Source organism: Limulus polyphemus, unplaced genomic scaffold, assembly GCF_000517525.1.
Source record: "Limulus polyphemus unplaced genomic scaffold, Limulus_polyphemus-2.1.2 Scaffold716, whole genome shotgun sequence".
Classification (NCBI taxonomy): domain Eukaryota; kingdom Metazoa; phylum Arthropoda; class Merostomata; order Xiphosura; family Limulidae; genus Limulus; species Limulus polyphemus.
This window is the reverse complement of record NW_013666326.1, coordinates 181871-200500: the sequence shown is the minus strand read 5'-3', so window position 1 is coordinate 200500 and position 18630 is coordinate 181871. Positions and strand designations below refer to the sequence as shown.

Genomic DNA, 18630 nt, shown 5'->3' with positions numbered 1-18630 from the left:
TTGTTTGTGAATATATGGGGGTCAGAGTGTTGATTAATCTGAGTGCAAGGTGATATTCACATTAAAAATACTATTATTCATCTTACAGTTTCAGATTTCATTTGCATAATATCTGAATGAATATCAAACTTTTTACTTCTCTAAAACTTTATATTATTATCTGTGGTTTTCTCTACCCTAACTCTATGCAGAGTCGGTCCTTTTCACCAACCTTGTAACCACTACAAAAGTATGAAATAAATCTAAATTATCCTTTTCTTCCTTTCTAAAATGACTGCTGTCAGGTTTTTATATTTAGGCTGGATTCTTTACAGTAGGTGTCTGTGACTTGTTGGCGATAAATTTCAGCAATAAATAGACAGCACACAATCCCCTTTTTTAAAAATATTATATATTCAAAACAAGTTAAACATATGTACAAAAAGTTCCTTACACAATTGGTTACCACATTTGAATCTAGAGCTTTAAATAATTCTCTTTTTTTTTGTCAAAAGTTCACACAGACTGATTCAATTAGTTTAGAACCCAACTGAATTATTTATTCTCTCCTCTGTTACCACAATACAATCAGTGATAAATTCACTTACATTACACTATGGTTACCACAGTTGTATCCAGAGATTTAAATAATTGTCTCCTTTTCATCAAAGCCCACACAAGCAGGTTAATTTACTTTAGAACATCCTTTGACAAGACAAGTTATTCTTCATTATCTCTGTTGTTACAATACAAACTGTGAAATGTTCACTTTAGAAATCACTCATTACTGCTAAACTGATAATCATGCAATCTAACTTCACTTTTACTTTCACTAACTTTCTTCATTTTCTCCGTATCCGCACATATTTATAACATGGAACAAAAAAATCTAGAAACATCTAGCCCCCTAGTAACAACAATATTAAACATAATGAGAAAGACTTAGAAGCTTTGAGTAATATGACATCAACAATATTACAAAAGCCTAGTACAACAATTAAACTACATACACAACGTGTTACTCATACAGAGTTACATAATGGAACTTGTCATAATTATTGCTTTAAAAATAATCAACTTTTAACACTTTTGATTTAAAAACTAAATAGTTATTAAATATTAAGTCACTAAATAAATTAAATAATAACTTAAACTAAACAGTCTTGTATATCCAACAACTGCAGATTGTAACAGAAAACTACAATTGTTTATTCTAAATAGCTAAAGGCTCGTAGCAGTCTACATATTTTTGTACTCAATTTTATTGTTTTATTGCCCTTTGAACTGTGTCTACCAATAATCTTTTGACATAAGCTGTAACTCACTTGATGAATATATAGCTCAACTTACCATATTGAATGACTTAAAGCACAAGGTACTTGCAAGCATACTTTGTGGGGAAAGATTTTTTTTTCATTATCCTACCTAATCTAACCTAGTATTTTTCTAATTTTTACATTTTAGGTACTTTTATAACAATTAATAAAAAACGTACATGCAAAACAAGAAATTTACTACTTATATTTGGCCTCTTGTTTTTTCATGCTGTCAGCCTGCCGATGAAACTTAAGACTACTTTTTTGTAATTGGTACTAGTTCATTAAATAATCTGTGTCTATAAATTCCTCCTAAAATTCTGTTATCTTTACTTCTGGCAACAGAGTACAATTTTATTGTCTTGAGTGACTTATCCATCACTATGTCAATGTTCTTTTTTTTAGTCCTTTTATTGAAATGGTTCCTATGTGTGATCCAAATTATGATAACTAGTTGCATTACTTTGAATTACTTTGGTAATTTGTTGTCCAGCTTAATACTTGAACCAAAACAATCCTAGTGCTTCAGTATCCTCAGTACATTTAGAAATATTGAAACGTTTATTGTCATCAGCTGTCGGCCTGCTGATGAAACTTAAGCCAACGTTTTTGTAATGGTAGTACTTGTACATTAAATAATTTTAATTGATTTGAAGAATAGAATGCACATAAGTACACAGAATAATAACATACACAAAACAAATAATGTCCCATAACTGTTATAAGTTAACTAACTTTAGGAATAAAGCATAAGTGTCTTAAGACAATTCCTTTTTCCTATTTGATCCAAACTAAATGATATCAACTTTCAATCTGTAAGCAAAATAACTTAACATCTCTGTTGAGAATAAGTTAGCATTATACATCATTCTGTAAATTAATACTTTATCTTTTTATTGGTTATAAAAATATAATAGAAAACATCAGAGAGAATTATTGGCAAATTGTGAAAGAGAGGATGTGACAGGTGAGTGTGGCAAGTGGGTTTGAGTTTCAAGCTTATGTCTCCATAGAAAAATAAAAAAGCTTTCAGGTTATAAAAGTGACTTTACTTTTGTAATATCTATGCTATAATAAATAATTTATGTGAAACTCAGAACATCAGAGAGGGGTGATGAAAAAAAAAAAGATGGGTGAGACATAGCAAACAATTGTCACAGTTCTCATACACGGGAAAATTGAGGATTTACTTAAATATTTCCCTATAATATTACGAAATTGAAAGCTATATAACATTAAAATTCAATTTATTAACTATGTTTTGATGATAAGTTTATTCATATACATTGATAATAAAGTAGTATAATTAAATTTTGAATGTAATTCTATAAAAGGTTGTGACATGTGCACTTTGACCTAATGAGAAGAGTTATTTTATAGGAAATCATTCAATTTCACTATTATTCTCCTGTAAAATGTTGGCTTCCACAACTGATGTTGGTTACATATTCGATAAATATGTTAGAGAAATAAAACTGTTGTGACTCTCTCACTACAGGCTCAGTTGATTCGACCTAAAAATTGACCTTAAACTTACCTTTATAACTTGTAATATGTTTTGTGTATCTTCACAAAATTTTGCAAGCTGTCAGTAAGCATTAAGAGTCATTTGTAGACAAAATATTAGAACTTTTAATGAAGTATTTTCACCAAACATTTCCTCCATGAATATATGCTCCGAGTGCAAAGTGATTTCCATGTTAAGATTAAAAATACTTTTCTTCATCTGAAAAATCTCAAATTTTGTTTGCACAATCTTTAAAACCTCCTAAATAAATTTCCTACATTTTTTCAGTAAAATTTTATATTGTTATGTTATTTTCTTTACTTTAACTTTACAAAGTTGGTCAATTTGACTGACCTCGTAACACTGTCCCTATCTACTATCTAGCGAAACCACAGCCAAGTGAACTATGTGTAACTAATATTCTTGCCACATAAATTGTAAAACACCTGGCAAACGTGTAGTTCACATTACCCTATTGAATTAGGTAATGCACAAATTACTTGAAAACTGTAACCTTATCTAATGTAAAAAGTTTCTAATTGTTTACATTTTAGTTGCTTTTATAATAATAAATAAAGAATACACATGAAAAACAAGACATATAGTTCTCACTTGAATCCCCCTCTTTTCTTTTTGCTGTTAATAAAACTTAAGCCTACATTTTTATACTAATGGTACAACTACACTAAATAATTTTTATTCAATTAAATAATGAACCTAGAAATATGCACAAAGCAAACAATGTTCTATGACCATCATAATTTGTCTGTCTTTCTAACTATGTGATAAGTGCTTTATAACTTTAGTTAAACTTGTTGAGGTGATTCCTGTGAGGAACATTTTTGAACTGGAGGAGAAATATAAAATTTTCTACACAAAACAGTGTAATATAATATGTCATTTCATGGATTAGAACTTTGGCTTTTTATTGGTTATGAATAATAATAGTATTAAATGTCAGAGAGAACTATTGGCAATTTCTGAAAGAGAGGATGTGACAGGTGGGCATGGCAAGTGGGTCTGATTTTCTATTTTTTAGCTGTGTAACCAAATAAAATGGAAGGCTATAAAAATTATGCTTTGCCTGAGTAATGACAATATAATGAGTAATTTATTAAATTTTGTGCCTCCCAGTGGCACAGCGGTATGTCTGCAGACTTACAACTCAGAAACTGTGCTTCGATACCCATGGTGGGTAGAGCACAGATAGCCCATTGTGTAGCTTTGTGCTTAACTTCAAACAAACAATTAAATTTTGTACTTCTTGGTGGGGTGGTAAATAAATTAGAGAAGAGGTAATTCCAAGAGAGCAAATGTCACACTTCTCATATTGGAGAAATTAAGGATTTTTTATAATATTATCTTATAAAATTAAGAACTTAAAACTTGTATAATATTAAAATGTGGATTATTAGCTGCATTTTTATACCAAGTTTATTTGTATACCATGATAAGAAATTAGTTTAATTAAATTTTAAATGTAATTTAGTAAAACCTTGTGACATGCTCAGAAAAGGATGCCTATAGCGAGAGGTTTGACTGAAATTTACCCCGTATTTTCCAAATCTTAAATTTGTTTAATCTCATCCTATTGTCTTCAGAAAATAAGACAAAGAACTTGTAGTCCTTTAACTGTTAAGCCTTGGATAATATTATAACCTTCATTAAGATCACCTCTTAACTTTCTTTTCTTAGGAGAAAAAAATAAGATAATCCTTCTATCTCATGAATAATCCTAGTAGACCTTTTTTGTGATATTATAAAAGCTTTCAAACTATTTATTAGATAAAATTAATGTGATAAAACCTGTGATCATGTGAAGATAAAACATGAGGGTGGAGAGTCCCCAGTTTATGAATTAGTCTGTTTTCAGATCATTCTCTTTGTACAGTATCCTTTTTTTAGATAAATTAGACAAAAACTGCATTCAGTATACCAAATGAGGTCTAACTAGTAATTCTTATAGAGATAATTACATTTTTAAACTTCTAATCACTATGTCTATAAAAACACCTTAAAATTCTATTATCTTTCCTTCTGGCAACTGAGCACTATTTCATTGTCTTGAGTGACTTTTCCATCACTATGTCAAGGTCCTTTTTTCAGTCCTTCAATTGAATGGTTCCCATGTGTATTAAGTGTGCAATCCAAATTATGATAATCATTTCATTACTTTGAATTAATTTGTCAATTTGCCATCTACTTGTCCAACTTATCATTTGAACCAATTCATTCCATAGTGCTTAAACATCCTCAGTGTAATTAGAAATATCGAAAAGTTTATTGTCATCAGCAGATTTTACTCATTTTTTAATTGTGCTTCTGTCAATATCATTATTAATTGACACAAGAAGCAAAGGTTGAAATGCTGATCCCTGAGGCTCAGTAATAGGAGCTCAAATATCATGTTAACTTCTTTCATTTTTGGTATGTGATACGAATGACTATGGAAAGTATAGACCAGTTAGTAGTATTTCTGTTGTGAGAAAACTTTGAGATAATCCAGTAGTTTTTGGTCTCCTTATCTAAGGATATTAACTTATTGGAAAGGATTCATAGAAGAACTACTAGAATGATTCTGGAAATGAAAGCATTATCTTATAGGGAGAGGTTAAGACCTATTATTTTCTCTTGAGAAAAGAAGGGTAAGAGGTGGTGTTATTTACATGTAATAGGTTATCCATGAAATAGACAGGATAAAGACCTCTGATTTCTTTGTGATATAAGCTTGTTGTTGTTGTTGTTGAGGATGATTAATTTATAGAATGAGTTGCCCTAGGTAGTAGTGGACACTAGCACTTTTCAGGAGTTTAAGAGGGGAATCGAATGTTTCTGAAAAGTAAAGGATGGGTTTAAATTTTTAATTTTTCCAAGGGTGGGTATGCAAGGGAAGCCTTGAAAGACTAAATGTTTCTTTATTATCTTTAGACTATGTTATTAACCATCTGTTCACTGGCTTGGTCAATGTGACCAAACCTGTATCTGTGAAGCTATATATAATGAAGTTTACTATAATTCTAAATGTACTACTGAGGTTAATAAAACAACTTTATTATCAATGTATGGCAGTAAACTTGGCTTGAAAATGTAGTTTATAAATCAAATTTGTATAGTACCTAAGTTTTAACTTCTTAATTTCCAAAAGAGAGATTTAAAAATTATCAATCTTCATTTTATTGTGTCACAAGATGCATCTGAGCTTTGATTTCTCCCTTTCAGAATTTTCTAACATCAAAAATAGGCAGATGCACTTTCAAACCAATTAGAAGCACAAACTATATATATAATTTAAAGCAAGAACCTGAAATTTTAACCTCCCACATTCTTGATTCATTGACATATCAATAAATTTGTCATACCTGCCATAGAAGCCCTCCCTCTAATTCTGACTTTTGAGATTGTTTAGTGATCAGCTTTATGCTGCTGACAGGCATGTTTATATAGAATAGAAATGTTGATTTTCATTGTATAAATCTTACAAGTTGTTATTTATCATTCTCACCATAAACCATTAGTCAGCAAAGTATTTTGTTTTTGGTAATCAAAGGTTATAGGAATTTTGTATAAAAACATGAATGGTTTATTTATTGCCAAAATAACTTATTAATAGGTAATGTTTTGTGCTACTGTTCTTCTTCAGATCTAAATATAGACTATTAAAGATTTGAAAGAGACACAAAGAACATCACATGGTTTTAATAATACTATACACTTTGGTGATTTTGTACAACAATACTTTTAATAAAGAACTCTGTGATGTTATAAAAAACTTTCAAACTATGTAACAGATAAAACTAAAATAATGTGATAAATCTTGTGATCATGTGAAGATATAACACTGCTAAAATTAAAGAAATGTTTATTTAATCCATGAGGAGGGAGAGTCCCCAGTTTAAAAATTAGTCAGCGTTCAAGTCATTGTCTTTGTACAATATCAGATGACACATATTTGACTCTTACTATAGAGAAGTTACTGATGTTATTTTTGGACCTACTGAAGGGATGGTCTTTATCCAGTCTTCTTATTGGACTAAGATGCTACTGGATTCTATTGCCTAGATTGCAATCTGTTTGACCAGTTTATAATTTTTCAAGTTGGTTGCATAGAATACAGTAACTCTGCATTGGGATATGCAAGTGAAGGACTGCCATATATTGAAGGAGTGCATTTGAGTATTATTATTCAAGTATATACAAGTGACATGCCTGTTTCATTCACACAGTTGAATACCAAGTATGTTTGGATTATTGGTATTGGATGTCAAAAGTTATGCACTAGAAGGCTACAAAAATTTGTGTTGTGTCGGTAAGATATTAAGGTATGATCATTAAAAATAATGTTGGTGATTGAATCTTCTGTGAGTAACTTGTAGCTATTATGACGATATTTTTGTCTTTTTGTTTCCAGGATGTTATATTAAGATGAGAGGAATTTGATTTTTATTGTATTTTGCAATAGGTCTTAAAAGTAATTTATAGGATTGAAAATTCACATTAAAGACTGCCTTGGATACAAGAGATTTTTGGGTACTCTTTTTGGTGAAAAACTTAGTCGTTTCTTGTGTTTTTATATTGAATTTGCCATCCTCACTGCATAATCTGCTAAACACACTTGTAGGAATTTTTTAACCTATTTATAGCTTACTTAGAAATCTGGATAAATTACAACAGTTTTGGGACATTATATTCTAGTGACTGATTCTAAAATGCATATTTGAAAGCTAGATGAATTCTTTTCTTGGACAGCCAAATATGTGAGACTTAAGACTTATGGAAGAACATCAATTTTTCACTCTTGTAAATGAACTCAAGTATGCAGTAAGTACTGCATATCCTTGTTTTTATGTATATATTTTATGTTCTGTTATATATATATATTTAACAAAAGTAACTAAAAAGTAAAAATTAGAAACTTCTCAGCTTAGCCTAACTAAACTTCAGTAAAATAAAATACCTGACATTTCACTGTCTTAAGTAAGATGTAAAACATGACACTCAGATCATATGCTGTTTAATTTAGTTGTACAGGAAACAGCTAATGGGTTCTCAATGTACTTTATTGTTTTTGACTTAAGGATTACTGTTCCAGTGGATACAAAGTACAGCAACAAAACAACAACATAAAATTAAAAGAAACAAATGTGAAAAGTTTAACAGGTGAAACTGTTGAGATAAGTAACTAGAAATTTTCTTATCAATACTACAATTAGTTCAGAGGACAAAATGGTATTTTTTTTTCTTTCAACTTTTATTTCACAGTTCAATTATGATTTTATTACAGTTAGTTTTAGTGAGAGAAAATATTGGACCAAATGTAAAGTTTACCAAAAAACTCACTTTTGATATTCATTTATAAGGTTTTAGTGGTTAAACAATTAAATATGGCAACTGTAAAATAAGAGGAAGTATTTTTATTCATAGTATGAAAATCACCTTTCACTCACAGTGACTAGTTAAAGTCTCCGGAAATAGAGAAATCTATAGTAGAAATACTTTATCAAAAACTGATTTTTTTATACAACCAACTTAGTGTTTACTAAAAGTTTGCCCAGTTTTGTGAAAATACACATAGTAAATTCAGAGTTTATTATATATAATAAAGTAAAAATATGTATAGTTTCACAGTTTCATAATTGGTCAAACAGACCAACTTCTTACTTATAGGGTTAAAATAAAAGCGTTATAGATGGAATATAGAAAGTGGAGTATTAACTAAAATTACAGTAACATTTCATAACAAGATGATAATTTTCCAATGGAAAAAAAAAAACTATATGAAAGAAATTTTCACAAAGAGATCAAGCAAAATGAACTGTAAAGCTAAAGATAATTTTCAAGTCCAATTTTGCTTTTGTATTTTAATTCTTTTTAATTTTTCAGCTTTTGAAAATAAAAATATATACTCTAAATTGTAAAGTAGATTGACTAATAAAATTTTTTTTTATCATATTAAAAATAGACACTTAGAAAATAGCTAAAATTTGTATTAAGTAAAGGTAAAATACAGTAAAAGCCAGTTTCTCTACGCTTTTTGTCTCAGTATAACCAACTTTGGACTCATAATTTAAGAATTAGCAAAATTTTTGCTATAAAATCTTTTGTCTTGTAATAAATACAGATGGTTTGGTTCCGAGAAAATTGGTACGAAGAGGTTCTTCGCCAGCTTCGTCAGGGCTTAGCTAAGTGTTACGCTGTTGCTTTTGAGAATAGAGGAGCTGTCTCTGAAGCTACTGTTACACCACATACTTTGAATTTTGTGAGGAAATTGGTGTCAACATTTGGTGTTGGTATTGAAAATGTGTCTAGTGTATCAACCACTTTCTTCAGCGCTGCTTCTGAATCCCTAGCACGGCGAGCACAGGCTACAGCCCAAGATCCAGTATTTCAGAAAATGAAGGGACAATTTACAACAGATTTTGATTTCAAGTAAGTAAACTATTCATTGGATCATACAACTTTTGAAATATATCAAATTAAATAGAACAATAAACTGTTTACTTTTTAAAGCAACTTATAAAGTCATCAATGAATTATTTGTATGCATAAGGCTTCTAAAAACTATTCTTGCTTCTTAACATATCTTGCTGTTAAAATCATAATTTTGTAGTATAGTGAAAACATATAGTTAAAAACATGTATTTTAGATTACTAATTTTTTATGATCACAACAATTTAGTTTCGGTAGTGCTGTTCGAAGATATATTTAGCTTCAGTAGTGTTATTTTGTGATATACTTAACTTCAGTAGTTCTATTTTAAGATGTAGGTTTATGTTTTTGTCATGTAATTAGCATCAGTGTTCTAAGCTATAATTAGTGATATTTCAAGGTACAGTATTGCTGCTTTTGACACATACTTAGATTCTGTAATGTTGTTTTCAGAAAAATGATTAGCTCTAGGGTTGCTGTTTTTGACGCATACTTAGCTTCTTTAGTGCTATTTTCAGAGAAATAATTAACCCTTTCACTGTGGCTGGGCATATATTTCCCACTGCTCTGGGAAATATACATCCCAGCTGCAGTGAATGGGTTAACTCTAGGTTTACTGTTTTTGACACATACTTAGCTACTGTAGTGCATTGTTCTAGAACATTGCAATTTAATTGATCTGTGTGTTTTCTCTTTTTTTTTAGAATTAATTCTGAAATTGTGTTTTTGAAAGATGCAGATGAATCACACATGTAATATATTAGTTAAGATAAAAAGGTTGTGCAGTACCATTATAGATCATCACATTTGTATACAGTTTCTCCAGAACTATTTTAAAACCTTAATAAAATCCTTTGTACAAGTACTATCACAAAGTTTTATAGAAATTTCACTTAACAATTTTACTGTACAAAGAAAATATCATATTTCAAATAATGAGATATTCTTGTTATTCACAGGTAGCTATTTATTACAAACTGTAGTCTTAATAGACTTTTTATGGCATTTTATTACAACGTAACTTAAGTTCTTTGATTCTTAGTGCCCCTGGAGCTATGAAACTTCACAATCTGATCATGAAACTGAAGAAGTGGATCAAGATTTTAGAAGCCAAGACCAAGCTTCTTCCAAAGTAAGACAGAAATATTTAATATGTAATCAGTTACTAGGAAAATGAGCAAATAAAAATGACAAAAAGGGAGGAAATACAAAGCAGTAGAAAGTTTTTGATGTAATATAAGTAGTTATTTATTTTGCAGTAAGTGTGTTAATAAGTCTAATCAGGTGGAAAACGAAGTCTTACAATAAATATTAAAAGCATGGTAATACCAAAATCATCTTTAATTATGGATGTTTTGGAATTTCCTTAAATTCCATCGTCAGTGTTAAAATCTCAAAAAATGATATTTGTTTATAAAATTCAAACTACAAAAAAAAACACTAGCTATTGAGTGAGTTTTCATATTATATTGGAAGTTTATAAAGAACAGATTTAAACAGTAACAATATAATGAAATGTATGATGAAACATGTGGCATACACATGTTTAATAAATAACATTGTTAAGAGAAACTATTATAGAGAAAGGCTTAAATATAAATATAAACACTATCTTTAAAATAATAATAATAAATATCAAGTAAAAACACTGAGAGTCCAGAATTGATTACATTAATGACAACAGGAAAGAGTTGATGTTATTATTTAGGGTTGGGTGATCATTGAAAATGGAGAGACTTTCTTTAATAAAGAATTCAAAGTTTTCTAGAAGTATGGGGTGATTGTTATTCTCACTGTGCAATTGGATACAAGACTCAGTTGGATTAGTTAGCTTATATCTGCTTCTAGCTGAAATTCCCACATATTTGTAGGAGACATGTAGTTTTACCAATATAGATAGCTTTACAGCTACCACAAGTGTATTTATATACAACCCACAAGCACATAGGAATGGGTAAAACATCTTTGGTTTTAAACATATTTTTTATTCTAAATATTGACATAAATACTAAATGTAACTTAATTTATGGGTAATATGTTTTGATTATTTTTTTTAATTTGATATTTGAGTTTAAAACGTTGTTTGCCAATGAAAGGAGTGATAAGAACTAGTGGGTATTTTGAAACAGTGTCTGACTTTTTGTTAGGTTCTAGTTTGTTAAAAGTTTCATGTGATAGAATGTAATAAATTAAGGGGATTACCATTACTTTGTTATTTGTTATGCTGTACAACTGCTACAACTCTTGCAAGCATAGTGCCTGATCTGTGGTGCAGCTAGTGGTCCCAAGGGTGCTGAGACCCTACATTTTCCAGATGTTATGTGATAGAAGTATCAGGAGACACCAGGGAGTGTCTGACATTACAGCAAGCCTGTAGAGAAGTAGGGTGATGGTATAAACACTGCATTACCTGCACAGTGAGTAAAAATCATCCTAGCCAAGGAAAACTGTCAGTGAGTTGTAGGTTCTCCACTTATGAGAATAGCCATGGATATTGCATTTAAAGCCAACAACAGTAATTGTTGCACCCTCATTCAAATTGATTACTACATTGGCTGAACCACATCCATTAGCTCAGACAGTTGCCATCAAATTGGTTGAACAGTGGATAGTTCACATATGAATACCAGAGAATATCCATATTGATCAAGAAGCAGATTTCAACTATCAGCTGTTTGCTGAATTATATAAGTTACTGGATGTGTTAAAGATTAGTATTTTACCATATTATCTTAAATCTGATATTTTGGCTGAGAGCTCATTGAAACTGTGAATTGTATCCTTTCTAGGCTTGTGAGCTTGGATAAAATTGACTAGGATGATTGTGTGCTGTATATAATAAAAGCATGTTATGCATTACAGCAGCAGTCAACCTCTTAAGGTTGAGAGTTGAAGTTAAGCTCCCAGTAACTCTCATGTATGGCCCTCGACCAGCTGAAAAATTTCTGTAATGTCTGCAAGAATACTGATTTTGTTATAATATACATTAGTCAATGCACATGAGTTTGCTTGTCAACAGTTTGGGAAAGTGAATGAAAGACAGAAAAGGACAAGTGATAAGACAGTTGACCCTTAGTATATGGGCCTGGCTCCTCTGCAAATGTCACAACCTTTTGCAGTGTTATATTCAAAATTTAATTAAACAATTTTATTATCAATGTGTGTTAATAAACCTGGTTTGAAAACATAGCTTATATTTGATATATTCATATTATCTAAGTGTTAATTTTTTAATTTCAAAAGGAATTATTTAAAAAATTCTCAATCTTGACTTTCCTGTCATGTGTCACATCTGAACTCTGATTTCTCAATTTCAAAAATATACATATAACTTCAGTGATAAAGTTTTACAGCTTCTAACTCATTGAAATCATAAACTGTATGTAATTGTAAGTAGTAACCTAAAATTTGAGCCTCCAATTTTTGTGGTTTGCTGAGATAGTAATAAGATTATTAAACCCACCAGAGAATCTCCCCCTCTGTTTCTCTGAATTCTAGATTCATTGCTAATCAACCAATAGAAAGAGCAAATTCTCTTCTATGTAAATGTTGTAGTGGTACTATTTAATTTTTGAGCTGAAAGCCATTAGTCAAGGACAATTCTATGATATGGGCAGACTTAGTACTCCAAACAATAACAATTTTACTTAACCTATTTATAGCTTAATTGGAAAGCTGGATATCTTATACTACGTTTGGAACATACTCTTATCGTGACTGATATATTTGAAAGCTACATTATTATTTTTTTGAGTTCCAACTTTATGAGAAACAACAAGGGTTATCAAGCTTTGTTGCTTAACTGCAAAAACTGCCTTGAGTGTTTGTGGGTACAAATCATAGTTTTTATTTATGTTTTTTATTCATAGTTATATATTGTTTAACAAAAGTAACTAAAATGTGATAATTAGAACTCCTTAGTTTATGTAACAAAACATAAATTTCATGAGCTCTGCAGATGAGGAAAATGAGTTCTTCAAGTTTATGATATGGGGAACCTGACTGTATGTTTATGTTAGCTGATTTTGTTATTATCTACATTAGTCAAAGTACTAGAATAAAACCATAAAATTTCAAGAAAGCTGATGTGAAAAGGTTAGAAGCTGTTATGATAACTAATTTGAGATTGTATGTTACAATATGTAGGGCCATTATAGACAAAAATGTGATATTATTCATTTTATTTCAACATTTTTATTTCATTGTACAATGATGATTTTGCTATCTGTTGCATGGAACAGGGATACTCCCAGATATTTTTGATACAGTTTTCTGATTGGACAGCTACAGAGAGAGTCAAGATTTATTGTGGTAGTCTCATCTTTGTTCAATAATCAACATTCTGCTCTGTTTTATATGCCATTTTTACTTAACTTGTTGCTCAGCAGTAAGTCTTGAGGCTTATGATGCTGAAAATCGGGTTTTGATACCCATGGAGGACAGAGCATATTATGTAGCTTTTTGCTTAAAAACAACAAACAAACAAATTAACAACAGTCATTCATTTACTTTATTTTTTAACATTAAAATGTTATATATCTACTAATAATTAATCAGTAAAATGTTTAATTTCTGTGTATATTTATCTTTTTCATCTTATCATTACAAGTCAGATTCTTAGATGTTAAGTGTTTTATTCCACAAGTGTCTTTTATATGCAATGCTTCTTTTAGTCTAATTGATTGAAATAAATAACTAATGAAAGATAAAAAGATACTGTTGAGTTTAATATGCTATCTTTCTTTTTGAATTTACAATTAATGTAACTGTTGTGTTATCTTTATAAAAAAAAAAATATAGATAGATACTTATGTTGTTAATTTTGCTTCAGATTATATATTGTTTGTGTATTAAAATCTTAACTAAAATTCAGTCAGTAAAAGTAATCAACATAGGAATGAACTTCATGCAACTGTATGACCAGTCTGCCTCATAAGGATGTTTGTTCTTTTTCTGATGTTCTGATCTTTATAATAACTTCTAAGTCCAAATTGTTCACTACTCATTTAAGTGTGTTCACAGATTTATATAGATGAGAAATTAAAATTAAGTGCAGTATGGAATAAATCAGTCATATCATTTTGGCTGTTATTTTAAGGAAGAGCTATTTGCACTGTGCCTGAAAATGTTATAATTATTAAATATTATTTAAAACATATTCCTGCAACAACATAGTTGGATTAGTGAACCAACTGATGATATATCAAGTATGCCTATTATCAGTATGCAATCTTACTGCTTAAATTTTTATAGATATTTTTCTATTGACTAATATAGTGGAGAAAGAAATGTTTTTAAAATGTAACAATGTATGCTCTCTATTAACAAAATATAGAAAGTGTTGTAAAAATGTCTGCTAGATTCACGTGCTTTACTTTCACACATTGTATTTATCCATTAAAATGCATACAGGATTTTGGTGAGCTCTTAATCTTATTTTTATATGTATATTATTTCAAATAAAAAAGTAAGTGATAAAAAAATACTTATTGTTCAAATGCTGAAAGCCAGCAAACTATTGGGAACCAATAGGCATAAAAATTGTTATAAAAATCAATATATTTTTATAACAGTTGTTTTTTGTATTCATTATACAGTTAAAATAGATAAAAACTGTATTATTTTGTGGATACAACCAACATCTCTTAAAACTTATTTGGAGTTTACTTCAAGATATTTATTTTATAATAAAAGTCATTATTTTGAAAAAAGCTACCTTCTGTTACCTAGTGATAAAGTTTGAATGTATAATAAACATGTTACTGATTGTAAAGAATTGTACTGAATTTTGATTCTTGTTGAATATAGTCTAAAATATGAATTGATATCAAATTTAGTAATGCACAATGTTAAACTTCAACAAAGCTCATGTATACTTATAGACTAACAGATAGATGGTTAGGTAGATACAAATATATAAAGTGTTTTAGTACACAATAACGAATGTTAAAACTAAGAGAAATTAACTTCTATAGGTTTGAAAACATCTGTTAAAACTTTATGAATTGAAGGTAATTATAATTTGTTCTTGTATCTAGGTGGTGTATGATCGTAAAAATTGGTAGTGTAATTATAATACTGGTATTCTACTAGTTAAGATGTTCAGTTTGAAAATGTGTCTCAGTTATAAAAATATAGAAGAACCAACAGCTTTGACAGCTTCTGAATTAGTAATTTTAAGTTGGTACTGATTAACCCCCCCCCCCTTTATTGTTAGGTCCTTCTTGATAGAAGAGAAATGTCGATTTTTGAGTAACTTCTCTCAGCAGACAGCAGATGTGGAGATGCCAGGAGAATTTTTGCTTCCCAAGGTAATTCATTCTGATTCCTTTTATAGTTACTGTATTCTAGACTGATTGCATTTTAATATTATAGGCTGGTGATTAAGCACATACCAAAATAAAAAAACAAAAATTGAAAAGTAGTTTGCACAATTCAAAAACTCTTGAAAATTCATTTATCAGTTATTTTTTTTAATATAAATAACCTTTAGAAAAACTAATATGACATATTTTAATTCTTACACATCTTTCTTTTTTTAGTTAAATTTTCATAACAGAATAGGTCATTCATGATTTTTTACCTTGCCTGTAATGCTTATATTGATAATAGTAACACATATTTATGGTTTTAAATTCCACTCTAAATTTCAAATTATTTTTCCTGTTTTAAATCATAAAAAGAATATGATCATATATAACTCTTTCATATTTTCACTTAAAAAGTATAGAAAAATGCCAAAACAAGTTATGAATATTAAGCTTGATAATTTATTTACAGCTGTAAATTTTATACTTGCACCATGAGTAGCTAAATATGTTTGCCACATGATAGTGAATGGGAGTAAAAGTTTTTTCTCCTTAAAAAAAAGATGTTATTCAAAATTTTGATTGAGTTGATGACATACTTAATTTCAGTTATTAATTTAATAACAGAAGACATCAGATGATTTATTTATTACTTTACATTTTCAAGTTCAATAATAGGTTGTTGTATTTATGTTTTAAACACCATTAGTGGAGATCAAAAACATTGAAATAGAAAACAAGGCAAAGAAATTAGACAACATGTTTTCATTTTCTGGTTCAAGTATAGATATCTTGTTTGAAATCAGATCAAAGTGGTGACTTTATATACCTATTATTATTTTCTTTAATATTTGACAAATGGTTAATCAGTGTATTTCACTTGAATTATTTTTGCCTTTATGATTTGAGAAACAACCTAATTTGTTTCTTCTGTTTTTACCTTTAAAAAAGCATAACCATTACTATGTAAGGATAGCCCGTTTCATGCCCAAAGTGGAAATAGTCCAAAAACACCACACTGCAGCTCGTCGTCTCTACATCAGGGGTCACAATGGCAAGGTAGTTCAAAGAATTATTTCTGTTTAACACAAAAGAAATATATGTTTTGCATAATTTAAGTTAAACTAGACCTTGAGTAATGGAAATTTCACACACCATATTGAAGTAATGTTTGTAGTTCTAACAGTTTTTAATAGTATGAAATGTGAAACAATCTAAAGTTTAGGATCAGTTTGTGGATCAGTGGTAAGTTTACAGATTTAGAATTCTAAAATCTGTGTTTCAATTCCTCTCAAAAACAGCAACAACTTCTTTGTATGCCATTGTTAGTGTGGTTTTTCTTTCTCTCTTAGGTGTATCCATACCTAGTAGTGAATGATTCTTGTCTTAGTGATGCACGTCGGGAAGAAAGAGTCCTACAGCTTTTGCGCATGCTAAACCACTACCTTGGAAAACAGAAGGAAACTGCAAGACGTTTCTTGAATTTCACTGTCCCTAGGGTAGTAGCTGTTAGTCCTCAGATGAGATTAGTGGAGGATAATCCTGCCTCTGTCTCTCTTTTGGATATCTACAAACAGGTAAATGTCAAAACATCAATCTTCTAGAAACCTGATTTCTGTTATATTGCTGTGTAAAGTTTTATTTTTCAATGTTTCAAGGAGATTTATTAAAAAACAATTTCATGCCAAAGTATCTTTATTAGGTACAATGCCTTGTAAAAGTATCCCCCCCCCTGCAAAGTTTCCATATTTTGTTGCTGTAGGAGCTTGCAATCATGAGACTTTCAAATGGGATTTTATATTTATAGTCTACACAATCTACTACAAATTGAGAAAGCTTAAAAAAAACGTTGATATTATGTAAGCAAATTAGATTTTCAAAGAAGATTAGAATATTATCAATTGCATAAGTATTCAACCCCTTTGCTACAGCAACCCTAAATCACTTCAGGTGCAATAGATTAGTTTGAAAGGTCACAAAATTGGTGTAATGGTCTCTGTCTTTGTGTAATCAAAGTGGTTTAACTTGAGTTCAGAGTAAATGCTTCTTTTCAAACCACAACTCAAATAGTAATAAGATACACCAACCATAAAGACCAAGGAGCTTTCCAAACAAGTCAGGGATAAAATAGTAGAGAATCACAGATCAGTAGAATGTTACAATAAAATTTCAAAGTTGCTTATTATCCCTTTGAATAGAGTGAAGCCCATCATACCATTCCATCACTACCCAGAACAGGCTACCCTTTCAAACTAAGCAGCCAAGCAATGAAAGATTTTCAAAATTCCATGACTGAGATGGGAGTCGGTGTTAATACATCGACAGTATTCTGGTCTCTATACAAAACTGGCCTGTATGGGCGAGCGGCAAGAAAGAAGCCATTACTGAAAATAAATCATCTTAAATCTCATATGGAGTTTGCAACAAAGCATATTAATGATACTGCAAACATGAGGCAGAAGATTTTGTGGTCAGAACAGACAAAAATTGAGTTTTTGGTCTAAATTCAAAACGTTACGTCTGTTGCAAGCTCAACACAGCACATCACCCAGTCAACACCATCCTAACTCTTAAGTATGGTGCAGACAGCATCATGTTATTGGGATGCTTCTCATCAGCAGGGACTGGGATGCTTGTCAGGATTGAGGGGAAGATGGATGGAACAAAGTACAGGCAAATCCTAGAGGAAAACCTGCTTGAGTCAACCAAGAATTTAAAACTGGGTCAAAAATTTACATTTCAGCAGGACAATCACCTGAAGTACAAGACTAAAGCCACACTGGAGTGGTTTCAAAAGAAAAAAAGTGAATGTCTTATAGAGACTCAGTCAAAGTCCTGAATATTTATGGTGAGACTTGAAAATTGTAGTCCATCAACAATCCTCAATGAACTTGTCAGAATTGGAGCAATTTTACCAGGAACTATGGGCAAAAATTATACCATTGCATTATGCAAAGCTGGTAGAGACCTATCCTAAAGACTCACAGCCGTAATTGCTGCCAAAGGTGCTTCCACCAAGTATTGACTTGGGGGGCTGAATACTTATGCAATCAGTAAATTTCAATTTATATATATTTTCTTTGCAGGTTTTTC

General features: G+C 30.2%; 1 protein-coding gene across 1 annotated transcript in view; it reads left to right on the top strand.

The window, feature by feature from the left end:
• LOC106460134 (transformation/transcription domain-associated protein-like) overlaps positions 1-18630 on the top strand; it is a 262616-nt gene that overhangs the window by 234804 nt on the left and 9182 nt on the right. Inside the window, exons 59-63 of the mRNA XM_022386785.1 lie at positions 8921-9228; positions 10272-10361; positions 15447-15540; positions 16489-16596; positions 16890-17114. Coding sequence (XP_022242493.1) covers positions 8921-9228; positions 10272-10361; positions 15447-15540; positions 16489-16596; positions 16890-17114 — 825 coding nt within the window. The remainder of the gene's footprint in view (positions 1-8920; positions 9229-10271; positions 10362-15446; positions 15541-16488; positions 16597-16889; positions 17115-18630) is intronic.